Below are 13980 nucleotides of genomic sequence, written 5' to 3'. Positions count from 1 at the left end.
AGAATTCCCCTTTCTTTAATGGTGCTTTTCAGTCTCTCTAGTTGCTCAATCTGAAAAGAAGGGAACCCAGTATGATAAGCAGATGGAAGGAACGACTTAATGATTGCGCAAACCTGCATGACAAGTCAAAGCACGCATAAGCAAAACTGGCAGAAATCAACAAGATTCATAGCAGGGGATGGCTAAATTATTTGGAATGCCTATCTAGTGAGAGATTACAAATCAGATTCTTTATCGCTTTATACATTTTTTTACTGTACTCTGCAAAGAAATTAATATGATGAGGGATCAAATGACCCAACAATTTCTTAAAGAATGTAAATGAAGCAAACAGCAAGATTTAATACGTTAGTGTCCTAAAGGGCACCAACCCGCTAATACCACAACACTGGAGTTCCACTAATCCGGTTGTCTTCTCCGATTTGAGAAAGCAGCAAGAAGGGAAAGATCAATCTTAATGGTGGAGCGACACTCACCACTGGGAGACGCAATAAGCCAGTGACTGAGTCAGGCCGCCATTGGCCAACTGTACCCAACATACCTCCAAACTTATCACTTCAGACAGTCAAGGTAGGTTCTCCTCACAGTCTCCTGCCCAATCCCAACCCTCATTCCCCACCACCCTGTTCACCTGCTGCAGCCCCGTTTAAAGGCCAGTCTTTGTGTCTGTTGAAGCTTACACATGTAGAATGAACACCCTTTTCCTTACAACACAGTGCTCAAGCTGGGCAAATTGCCACCACAGGCACCTAGCACTGCATCACAGAAAGGAGAATGTCATATGCTCCCCCATACCTGGAAGTACTACATTATAACCCAAGGACTCTAGCAGAATAGAAAGGCAGTAATAGCTATCGGCAGAGGGTGCTACAACAAAGGAAGCTGACACTTTGTCCTGAATGGGCCAAGTAACTTACAGACTCGGCTGTCCATTTGACCTGATATATGCTATATTGTGAGAACCTATACTTGCAGAAAATCCTACTTCTGGCTGTCATGCTGAACCAGTGGCTGTATGCACTTCAGTATGCAGATGTTGAGTTCTGTAACTTAAAGTACTAAAGACTAATATTCATAGCAGGAGGCAAGCAATGACATCCCCTGCATTATTCTCAGTACAGGAGATTTCAGCACAAAAGCACACATCAATTGAATGATCTGAATAAACCTCACTGCAAACACCCCCCAATATACACAATATTGGTGGAGTTACATTTAATCTGTAAGAAAAAAAATATAAGTGCCTGAAAATTTGATTTTTTTTTTTCAATATAATGCACCTGTGTCCCAAAATAGAAAGGCTTTGCATAAAACATTTTCAGAAAGAAGACAATTTTAGACAGCAATGTGATAATGGAAAATGCAAATTAGTTAGAGACGTGCAGGCTATCTTCTCTCCGATTATTACACCACACAATATACAAAGTTCTGCACCAGCAGGATTTATCAACACAGCAAAATGCAGACAAAAAGGTGTACAAATTATGGAAATCCTGAGATCAAGCACAACACATTCCTGATACACAGCAGAATGGAGTCTATAAACCATTGTCAGGGTCCAATTGTGTTCTGTCATTTCAAAATGCAATGCACAAAAAAGTACACAAAAAGTCTGTTCTCTGCCAGTGTTGGTGGATGAAAACAAAGGAATCCTGGCACCCTCTTTTAATGCTTATTTGAAGTGTTCCTTATCGTCAATATCCCTGCTCCCTCCACAAAAGTTTGCATTACTAAAAGTTTGCTTTATTATGAATATTAAATGTACTTCATCGAATGACTGTGTTCATTGTGATTCACATTTCATTTAAGCATGCCTAGAACAGACTATACTGTAGCCGGAAAAATATTTTTTTTAGAAAGATCAAAAAATGGCGCACCTTTTAAAGGGAACGAATGGTCTTTCCAACTGTATTTAAGATATATACAGAAGAGATCAGCTTGATGTAATCAATGTAAATTAATGATTAAAGAAAAGAAAAAAAAACCTTTGTTCTGATGTATAGATAGGTATTTATATGTACACGGGGTAGCCATATTTGCTCATTATACATTCAGAGTGCTTCCAGCTTTTATTACACAACCTTGAGCTTTAGGCTGGATACACAAGGTGCGAATATTGGCTGGTTCAGCAGGAACCAGGCAGACATTCAGACCATATGTACAACTGTCCTGACAAAAGTCGGTCTAGAAACCGCTTTTTGTCAAGGGGCATGCTGGAAAACCAGCATCCGATCAGGGCTGATTAGTATGTTCTGATGGGCACAAAGGCACAGAGGGTGAGATCGCTGCACTAACATTGCTTAGTTAGTACAGTGATCTCTCTAAATGTGTGTACCAGGCATAACTGCTTCTTTTGACAATGCAAGTCTATGAGTCAGTCAACTCACTGAAAACAATGGAGTCACCGTCAGTCAAATGTCTTATCGCAACAGTTGTTAAAAAGGGAGGCAGTTACTGCTAATTCAGTGTGGTCCACAAATCATTGCATTTAATACAATAAACATAAAAACTGAGAAGGCAAGAATGTTAAAACAAAAAGTAACAAAATGGCTTAAAGCCCAACTTCAAGCTGGGCACCTACCTGTTTTTATGTGTATACTTACCTTTTTTCTTTTCCCTGAGGTCTTCGGGACAACAAGCTTCTTCTTCATCCTTTTCTTCCTTTGACGGTAGGTGGTCCTAAACGCTGTGGAGATTGTTGATACAAGTATGGTTTTCTGCAGCATCTACCTGTGAACCCAGAGTGGCTTGGTGAAGCAACCTCAGGAGGCCTACCCTTGATACAATGATATGGGTTGAGCGATGCTCGAGGTCATGCAACTAACAAGAACTGGCACCGGACTGCAGAGCAGCTATTCTGCAGGAGACAGAGCTAGACATAGGTAGAGTATTGCAGGAAATCTTTTTTTCTAAAAGTCATTAAAGTAGGGCTTTTAAGTGTACGCTTGGGCAAAAATAAAAAAGAAATGTAGTCTATAGCTGTAAAACTGGCACATTTCCCCTGGATTTGCATTCTTAAAAGCAATACAAGCACAGCACAATATCTGTTGACCTGCCAGTAATCTAGTGAGCTCCTAACTTCCTGTTTAACCTGACAACACAGCAGTAAAATCCCAAGCAGTAATGTCAACTCTGTACTGGACTACAGAGCACCTTCCTCTTGGGTTACGAAGACATGGAAGGGGGGAAAACCTTTGCTGACAACGATGCATCAAAATGCCGTATAGCAGAGATATCGTTTTTAATGATAAAACATGGTGAAATGCGCACAAGGCCCCATTCACATGGCTTTTCCGATGAGGTCAGCCTGTCAGTTTTTCAGGTGGATCGGATTGGATGCTCCATGCAGCCCTATGGACCAGCAGGTGTCAGCGGAGACATCTCCGCTGACACCCGCTGCTATCCGATCCTGTCCGTGAAATTCAGACAAATGGAAACCCTATTTTCCATCCGTCTGGAGGATCGGATGAAAACGGACAGGTGGTCCGTTTTCATCCAATCTCCCATAGAGGAGAGCGGGACTCTGACAGCTCCGTCTCTGCAAAGTAATCGGAGACAGAGCTGTCATCTGCCTGCTCAGCAGGGATCGGCGGATCGATCCCCGCTGAGCAAAACAGAGTCTGTCAGGTGCACCGCCAGCGTGAATGGACCCTAATGCAGAGATTTTGTTTTGCCCATACACATACTTTAGGATAACCACAGCAATAACAACTCAAAATTTGCAGTCAGTGAAAATACACTATACTTTTGCCTTTAGCATATTGTGAAAAGTTTTATTTTGCCTTCATAGTAAAGGAAAGGGTGGAGAGTCAAAGAGTGCATTCATACGCAGTATCCATCACTGTATACACACATCCTTCCTATGTCCACACAGGAAAGAAAAGCATTTTTGGTGTATGTCTTTTTTAAAAGATGCTGTTTACCCATTCACTAAGAACTACAGACATCACTAGAGATCAGTTCCTTCAGTGAAAAAACTAATAATGTATTTGGAGTTGCTGCCTACATGAGGCTTTAGTACATTAGGTAAAAGGGTTTCTCAATATTTAATATTCCTAACAAGTCATATTTCCCGAGCACCAATGTGTATATAGTGATATTTCTTATTTTTAAAGTAGCACCTGGATTATTTCACCTGTGATTTTGCGAAGAGAACAGACAATAGTTAACAGTTAAAGGTACCCTAAAAAGTCTGGGAAACACTAGTATGACTCATGCATAAAACCTTTTGAAGAAACACTTGTCCTTATTGCATATATTGCCAGATCAGATCACCCATTATTTCTGTAGCACAGTAGAGGAGAAAAAAAGCAAGAATCTAATTGGCTGCTGAACTGTTGTAATTTTAGATCAACTTTTCCTAAGAGAAAATAACAGGATGACTGACATTCTGAAAATGCAACTTGCTTGGCTATCATACGGACATTTGACTTCAACACTTTGAGTCACTCACCTGGAACAAACACACAGATCAGAAAAGTGAAGTTAGACATCCTTATCTGTATATAAATCGGCTGGTAATACAGTGTTTAAATGAAAGGGTCAGAATGACAGCCAGGCAACAGGCATTTGCAGAATGAGAAGTCAGCAAAGGTAGCCTTTACAGTTTATCTAAAGTTAAATTTGTTTTTGGTTACAGTATAAAAATAGAGAGCGTACATCTCAATAGCAGGGACGCCGACAGCAGTAAAAAAAGGATAATACATCCTGCAGAACTTAATGATATGAAAAAGCTTAAAGCATAACTCCAGGCAATTTTTAAAAAATCTGTAGTGTAAATAAAAGTTTAAGCTGAATTTCACCCAAAGGGAAAGTTCACCTTGTTTGAATCCCCCCGCCACATTTGCCACTTTTTAGGGAAGGGGGGGAGCAGGTTTTGCCAGGTACCCGCTCCTACTTACGGTCAGACCACTGCGCGATCTGAGTGGAGGTTCGGACCCTCCTTTCCCCCCGCAGTCTTCTGGGACACATCAAAGGACCCAGAAGACTGCGGACCATTAGCAAAGCATAGCGTGGCTCATGCATGCACAGCAGGAAACCAGCTGTAAAGTCCGTAAGCTTCACTGCCGGTTTCCCTTACCCAAGATTCCAATGCTGGACTTGAAGCAGATTGACGACTCGGCTCAGGTGATGACATTGCTGGATCCCAGGACAGGTGATTGTCCTTATATTAAAAGTCAGCAGCGACAAATACTTCATTTTTTAGGGTGAGACCAGAGCTCCTCTTTAGGTCTTATGAGGCGTATGTCACTTTAAGGATGGCTGTGCTTTCTTTTAATATTTCAACTTCCACTGAGGATAGATTAGTATAGCCATCTCTATACTTCCAGCATTTCTAGTATAAGAGGAGCGACTCCCATACACAGAAGCTGCACAAGCCTTTGTCTGTTTCTCTTCTCCCCTTGCCCATTCAGAGTGTTCCGTATTCTGCAAACTGCTCACAGAATACAGTGTTCTGTAAAATAAGCAATGGGCAAAAAAGGCTGACAAACAATACTGCAATCTCTGTGAAAGTCAAAGTAGACCCAAAGTATAGCAAAAGATTTTTGCATTAAATAACAAAAGCATATCAATACCTAAAGTAAGAGACTCCTTTTATTTACACTTCAGAATGAAAAAAAAAATGCTATAGTTATGCTATAGTGCAGTATACTCAGCAATAATGGTGCCATGTAAGACTATGGTGAAAATGCTAAGTCAGAATCTGGTGAACTGGCGTTTTCAACATAGCAGTAAAAAATCTGACAGGGGTTCTAACCCTTGCCAACTCTATCCAAAAAAATAAATATATATATATATATATATATATATATATATATATATATATATATAGTTTGATTTACATACACTAGGGGTCGATTTCTAAAACATTCTTTGGCTGAATGTCACATATATGAATGCAAGCTGCACGGATTTTGGCCATGATTTCTGTGATCGGCTTCATCTAGTGGCCAAAATGTAGTATCGTTTTCTGAAACACTTCAATGAGAAAATATAGCACGTTTTGGCCACTAGATGGAGCTGATGATCATAGGAATTACTCCATTCTAGAAAAAATGGGCAAAATGTGTGCACCCTGCATGAGTGTGTGCGACATTCATCCACTGAATATTTAATAAATAGACATTTAAATTTCTCTCAGGAAAAGTTTTCTTTTAGTCACTTTATGTATAAAGCCTACTGTTCTTCAACATACCACAGTTAACCACTTTCTTCTAAAAATGTCGATGCATTGAAGACAACAACTTACACATCACAGTCTTACAGGGATATGAAATGCCTGGCCATACTGGCTCTCCTTCACTTCTATATTTAGTACCGACTTATCTGGTTTATATTTGAACACAGTATTTATAGCCTGAGAACATTACACATATAAACACAGAAATGCTACATTCGGATATTCATTTCAGATGCTTTAACAAAGAGTGCATTACAAATGTTCATTTTACATTAATGTATATATATATATGTATATTGAAGAGAAAACCAAAACTAGATACATTACATTATGGAATTTAACATTGTAGAAAAATATAGGTGTACTATTTCTAAATTATTGCTTGTATAATTATAAATATACAAAGTATATTTAGCATCTAATCCATATAGCAATAGTTTATCTAAATATAGCTTTTTTGAATATAAAGTTATTAAAATGAACCCCTTGGTTCCAAAGAGGCTTTTTTATTTCCTCTCTTGCTAAAGGGACACATTTCAGAACAAACAACATGAAATAAAAAATACATACGGCAGATTCTAGAACAACATTAAGGTTTATGCATACAACAGGAATTATTCAAACATGAATTGCAATTTAAATTAGGAGTTTGGGATTGCAAACATTACGCGTAGCAAATACAAAAAAACGTTTTCCATTTAGAATCAGAAACTTCTTTTAAAGGGGAATCCACAAAGCAAATTAAAGTGCTTAACTTGCATGAGCCCCCCATGTAGTAAGAGAAGGTCTAATCTACAAGCAAAATGTACATGCTGTGGGAATAAGCCATATGTGCCCAAAATTTAGCAGCAGGTAAAACCAGGCATTTAGATATCATGGCGCTTTGTGAGTTCTGCAATATCCAAATGATTGTAGTGTTAGTTCATCAAGCAAAGAAAACCATGTATATTAGTACTTGTAATGTGTATGGGGGTGAAGCTACCATGTCAACAATGGAGAGGTCAGATGCAGGGATTCATGTTTTGCCTAGCATGGAAACCCTTTAAATTACATTTTAAAAATGTTATTGCAGATAAGCATTCTTTTAAATGAACACAAAGCAGAGAGCTTCAACATCAGTTCGAACAATGAAAAAAAAAAAAAAAAAAAAACAGAATAGGGGAGAGGGTGCTGCTATCCAGGCTAAAGCTTTCCCCATCCATTCTTTTTACTAAGCAAAGAATGCAATTCTGAGCTTAGGTGGATTCAGTTTAATAATTTAAAAAAATGCAGCATTCAAAGCACCTCTGTGAAGTCCTGGTCAGACTGAAAGCACAATTTGACTATGAGAAACTGATCCAGCAGTGTGATTGCAAGGGCACCAGTAAAGCTAAACAGAATAAGTTACGCATTAACAAAATAGAATATAATGATAATTGCACCAGTGTTTCAATAAACCGTCAAACCCAGAAACCTTTACTGCACGTGAGAATTCTAGAGCTCCCCTATGAACAAGATTATTTTCTATAGAGGTGTTGGCTATTTTGTTATATCTCATCTGAACAATCCCAGGAGCCAGATAGTTTATGTAAAAATAAAATAAAAACTAATGCCAGCACCTAACAATACTTTACAGCCCAGTTGAACATTCTGTTTAAATAATCTAAACACATCCCAGGTGCATAAAAACAAGGATGATTAAAGTCTTACATTTTTTTTTAAGAAAGCCACCACAGCCTGAGTAGAAAAGCCTTTCCCTTGCCAGCATCCTGCTCCCTACTGACTGGAAAGCTTTAGTCCCAACTCTGTACGGGGGAATGTTGGACCTCTGCAGAGAGATTGCTACCTAAATTGGTTGTAAACCCTTACATTTACCCAGTGAAGCGACTGGATTAGGTGATACACAGAGATAATACAAATCTTCCAACATAAGTTGTACCCGTTTATCTGTGGAATGTCTTCTCTTCTCTACATCCGTTCAAAGTTCAGAATGTGTAAGACCCGGTTCACACTGATGCGAGTGCCGGGTTCGCATGTAATGTCGGAGCGCACTGCTCCGACATTACATGCGATCAGCTGTGCGGTGCGAGTTTAGCCATACAGTTTGTATGGCTAAATTCGCATCGCACCCGGTGCAAACACGCACAGGAGGCATTTTTGCAGCCGCATCAGGATCGGATCGCACAGCGGTTCACACTTGTGCGATCCCATCCTGTGCGAACTGCACGATCGCACTGCGATATGCGATCAAACTGGGGGTGTCGTTAAGATTACATTGACACCCCCAGCGTATCGCATATGGCAGTGTGAACTGCCGGGGGTGCGTGTGCGATGCGGGAACAGGCTGCGAATTCGCAGCCTTCCCGCATCGCAATAGTGTGACCCGAGCCTAAGGCTCGTCTTAGATGTCAGAAAAAAAAAGGGGCAGGGAGGTGAAGTTACATTGTGCAGAGTTTAGTGAGGAGAGCTCTGAGAGCTGATTGGAGGGAAGGGAAACACCCCCTTAATATAGCACACAGAAACAGAGCTAAGGCTGTCAATCTGCTGGAGCTCCCTCCCCTGTCACCATTTTTTCTCCTGGAGTCAGGAAAACTTGTCAGAAGTGATTCATGCTGATAGCAGAGGAACGAAACAGCAGACAAAAATGACACTAAAGCCCCGTACACACGTACCGATTGTCGGCTGTAAATATTCGGCCGACGACCGATCCGCCGATTGTAGGCTTGTTAGTATGATGCTTCCGACAGCGCACTTTCGGCCGAAAAGAATCTGTCGTGTAGACATTAAAATTTTTGTTGGCCAACACCAGAACGGCCGATTGTTCACCAGTCAGTACATAATTCGGCCGACAATCAGCAGATTTGCAAGACTGGGCATGCTCCGAAAAGAAAAAACACACGGAAAGTTAACCATCACATGACATCACTTCGGCAGTCGGCTGTTGTTGGCCGACAAAATTCGTGTGCAGTCTTTTGCAGTTTTCAACAGACGCGACAGCCCTGGACAAAAGACGGCCGATCGTTAAGTGTGTATGGGGCTTTAGTGCTCTTAATTGAGAGTACACAATTTAGAGGGATAGGGTTTGTTCATCTTTCTTGTGTGACATTTACAACCACTTTAAGTACAGAGAGCAGAGGTCCTTCTATACAGCATGCTGGCAGGAGATATGCTTTTCTACTCAGGCTGAGGAAACGCTCTAAAGAAAACAAACTGTAAGACTATGCACACTTTGATGCACCTAGAATGTATTCAAACAATTTAAATTGAAAGCTTGGTTTGGTTTTAATGTTGTTGACGATGAAGGCACGTGCCTATTGGTTACCAACTGTGACAAATTAGCACATCAGTTATAGGATGATTTATCCTGCTTGCTTTAAATGGTAAATGTTTAAACAAAATCGTGTTTGTCCATTTACAGAGTTCAGTGTATCCAACACAGAAATCAGTATGGTTGATTTACTAAAATTGGTGAGTGCAAAATATGATCCAGCTGTGCATGATAGCCAATCAGCTTCGAACTTCAGTATGTTCAATTAATCTTTGACAAAAAAAAAAACCTGGAAGCCGATTGGTTTTTAAGCAGAGCTGCACTAGAGTTTGGCAAATCAACCCCTGAACCAAATGCTGCCAGATTTTTCTTAATTGATTAAATGATCAAATACCACAAAATTGTGGTCACTCCGCTGGAAGCAAAATACAGGAATATAAACACCTGTACAATGTACAAATTGCTAATGAACAGGGGATTACATATTTAAGTGTGCTTATATGTTTACACTGCCTGGCAGTGAATAGGGTGCACAATAAATTTCATTCTAACCTTTAGCTAATATTGTACTGAGCTCAGATTTTTAACAGAACATGTTAATATAAACATTTGGTCTTTGCTTCATTTGTGGCTAGAATGGTGTCCAAAGCATACAACATTTTACCTTGTAATGATCGTGAATGTGATAACACAAACTGCATGGATTGGCCTTGAAGGTGCAAGTTTGCTATTAAATGTATAGCAATGCACAGTCGCCACATCAAAATTCTGCTCTCCTGTATAGGGAGGCTAATTGACTAAGAAGCTGGTGAAGGAAATATGTCTGAGATGGCTGATTCGACCGATTTGTGCCATAAAACACAAGCCACGTATAGAGGTTTATGCTAACTGAGGCTTTCTATTAGGTAAAAAATGAGTTCTATCACCAAAGGCAATATGCTGCTGTCTGATGTCCTGTTGTGGATGACGGGAATCAAAGCACTGTCTAGGTCATTTAGGTAAACTTGAGGGAGAAGCTGACCTCCTGATCCTGCACGATACTCCACCTAATAACAGGACAGAAAAAAGGAGGACAAGATAAATATACCAGTATTGGGATACAGAACTATTTAACAAAATTACTCACTGAAGTTTGGTAAAAAGGTACAATGACTATCTTGGGAGTGGCAATCTTCTTTCACAAGGTACATGTTAAATCTTAACTGGATATCAGTGGATGCTACCCAGCTAAAACCATGTAGCCAAAGGCTTAGCAAAACCAGAAAAACAGGTGGTGGCCCTACGACTTGAGAGGACTGATGCTGTAAAAAAAAAAAAACCCAAGGACCGAAAACCTCTTTGAGAGAATGGGTTCGGGTGGCAAAGAAGTTACCCATTCCCTGAGGTTGGAAGCCTCAGAAAAAAAGCAAAATAAACCAACTGATGTAACTGTACAATATACATATATATGTAAAGTGCTGCATAAATTGACAGTACTGTACAAGTACCTGTAAAAATAATCAAACAATTGCCATGTTTTTTTTTTTTTTTTTAAATATGATGCTTGTTTTTATTCTTTTTTTGCATGTCTATGCTGCTGATTTATTCCCAGCCCTTCCTGTCTAAATGCACTAAGGGTAATTTCACACGGTCCGCCTCCGTAGGCGGATCCGTGCTGCTCAGCAGGGGATCGTAAACACAGATCCCCAATGAGCAGGAAGGTGACAGCTCCCTCTCCGCTCTGTGTGCGGAGAGGGAGGTGTCAGAGCCCCATGCATCTCTATGGGGGAATCGGATGAGAGCGGACCGCCTGTCCGCTCTCATCCGATCCGATCCCTGGACGGATGGAAAATAGGGTTTCCATCCGTCCGGATTTCACGGACAGGATCGGATGCAGATGGCAGCGGGTGTCAGCGGACATGTCACCGCTGACATCCGCTGCCCCATAGGAATGCATGGAGGATCCGATCAGATCCACCTAAAAAACTGACAGGCGGATCTGATCGGAGCGCTCGTGTGAAAGGACCCTAACAGTTTGTCAGCTGCATATCACTGCTCAGTGCCAGCAGCAGACCATGCCTGCGCAATGCATTAACATGCCAATTTGTAGTCAACACCAAAAAAAAAAATCACAAGAGAGTGACATAAAAACATAATTGGGAAACATACCTCATAACAGAAAGTGCCTGAACAAAGATCTTTCGTGGCAGGATTGCTAGGTATTCTTTTCAATGAAAAATACATTTAAAGCCTAAGGGCAGCCAAAATCAAACCCAGAAAAATCTGCACAAGGGACATATTTAGTCGATATGTCCCTTGTGCTGATGTCTCCTACTTTGAGAGGTGGTCCACACTGCTGCAACCTGAAAGTCAACACGACTTTGCCAGGCCACTTCGAGGGAATTTCAGGGAATGCCTGTGTAATCTTCCTATAATGAGTATAAACCAGCACTAAATTGCATCAAGCAGCGCTCAATATATCAAATATATATCATAGATCATATAGTCCTCCAATGCAAATGACTGCCTGTGGTTTCAATGAAATATTCATAAAGTTATCCGACAGTTCATATGATAATTATATTCCCCGGTGTACAGTTGTCCATAGTCAGGTTACAGCCTTCACCACACCAGACGTGACCCCTCTAGTAGTGGGCACTCACCGGAAATATCATGAAAATTGCGCCTGTAAGCATTGGTTGCTTGGACCCTTTACTTCCTTGAATCACACCGTCAATCCCGGATAACCTCCAGATACGTACTCCAATCACGGATTAGGATGTGTCATGGAAATAAAGATGGGGGCGCAATAGTGTAATATTGTTTCGACGTTTATTGTACAACCCTCCAAGTTACAAAACCCCAAATCCAATATGCTTACATGTAAACAGATTTTGTCAAGCAAAATAGTAGTAACCCATTGGTTTATGGCCAGCTCACCACTTTTGATTGAAGGTATCCAAGCCTCCTTTAGGTGGGATCCAGATGCCAGCCAAGAACTCTAATGGTTACCAGGGAGACAGCATGCCTGTGTGCTGACGCGTTTCGTCCGTGTAGACTTCAACAGAGGACCAGGCATGCTGCAAAATTGCTCCCATATTTATAATAGGATGACTAGGACTGATTTCCCTGTGTAATAAGAAGCCCCTCCCCTTAGGAGGGGTTTCGTGCGCTTCTTTTGCCGCCAAATAGCTCCACTTCCGGTATACACGATACCGGAAGTGATGTCAGAGGTAAACAATGCTTAGTCCCGAGGTCGCTACGTCATATCCGGCGGAACCGCTTCCGCCGTGGGCGATCTGAACTACATCCGGAGCGCTCGCCCCGGATGTTGTTGGTGACCGGGCGGATGCGTTCTGATGATGGTTGCCCTGGAGATGCCACACCACTCCTACTGATCACCGATTGGTCTACTACTAGTCCGGGATAGCTGAAATGTTTTTTTTTTTTCAAATATAATTTTTTATTTTAAAACAAATCAACAATTACATAAAAGAACATACAACGGAAAAGAAAAAAAAAAAAAAATAATGAGTACATTCACAATCAAAACATCGTACCTCGCCTGGTAAACGTAAACAGTAAATATATATCATCTATGCTTCTTCTCATAACTCACAAACGTATCCATGGATTAATACCCTTTCTTAATACGTGACACAGGATTGGTTAAAAAAAAAAAAAAAAAAAAAAAATTTGTCTCTTGTCTGGGGGACCATCCACCATCTCCACTCACTACTGCAACAGGGCCGCACCCTCATCAGACAAAACAAAATTGTTCCAGAGCTCCCAGGTTTCATGATACAACTCCCGCTTACCATGTGATGTCAGCACCAGATCTTCCATTTTATTAATAATCTCTACCCTCCGTAGCCAGTCTTTTACTGTAGGAGGGCTTGACCTTTTCCACAACGCAGGAATACATGCCCTTGCTGCGTTAATTAAGTGACACACTACCGATTTCTCGTAACGTTGTCTAGGAATATCTGACAAATGAAACAGGAAAAAGGCTGGATCTTCCTGAATAGGGAAATCCGTAAATTTTTGCACGATGGCTCTAACCTCAGACCAATATTTTGAAAGTTTCGGGCAAGACCAAAAAATATGAAATATTGTTGCGTCCACCCCTCCGCAGCGCCAACAGTTTGCCGATACGTTCGGGGAAAATCTATGAAGTTTATGAGGTGTATAATACCACCTGGTTAATATCTTGAAATTGGTCTCTTGAGTTTTGGTACAGATAGATGTTTTAAAGGACAAAAAAATGATATTCTGTATTTGCTTTGGTGTGAAAGTGCGGTTCAGGTCAGCTGCCCATTTAATTAAACACCGTAAAGAGAGTCTATCCAACGGGGTTATTAGTAAACTGTACAATAAAGAAAGCGTATGTTGTAGTACCCCTTCTTTCAGGCAGTATTCTTCAAATTTGGTCAGACTACGTGCAAAATCAATAGGTTTTGGTAGTGTATGTAGAAAATGGTGCAGCTGTAAAGCAGACCAGAAAGTAAGTTGAAAGTGACCTTCCGCTGCCATCAGTGTCTCCAATGTCGGCCAACTGTCCGATATCAAAAAC

General features: G+C 40.8%; 1 protein-coding gene across 1 annotated transcript in view; it reads right to left on the bottom strand.

Moving 5' to 3' along the window:
* Positions 1-9846: 9846 nt before the first annotated feature.
* The window catches only part of ZFYVE16 (zinc finger FYVE-type containing 16), a 126911-nt gene continuing 122777 nt past the window's right edge, over positions 9847-13980 (bottom strand). The window contains exon 18 of the mRNA XM_082269089.1: positions 9847-10474. Coding sequence (XP_082125215.1) covers positions 10313-10474 — 162 coding nt within the window. The 3' untranslated portion in view covers positions 9847-10312. The remainder of the gene's footprint in view (positions 10475-13980) is intronic.

This window comes from Pelophylax lessonae (assembly GCF_965119305.1).
Source record: "Pelophylax lessonae genome assembly, chromosome: 1".
NCBI lineage: Eukaryota > Metazoa > Chordata > Amphibia > Anura > Ranidae > Pelophylax > Pelophylax lessonae.
The sequence above is the reverse complement of the archived record's forward strand: the minus strand, read 5'-3'. Positions and strand labels throughout refer to the sequence as shown.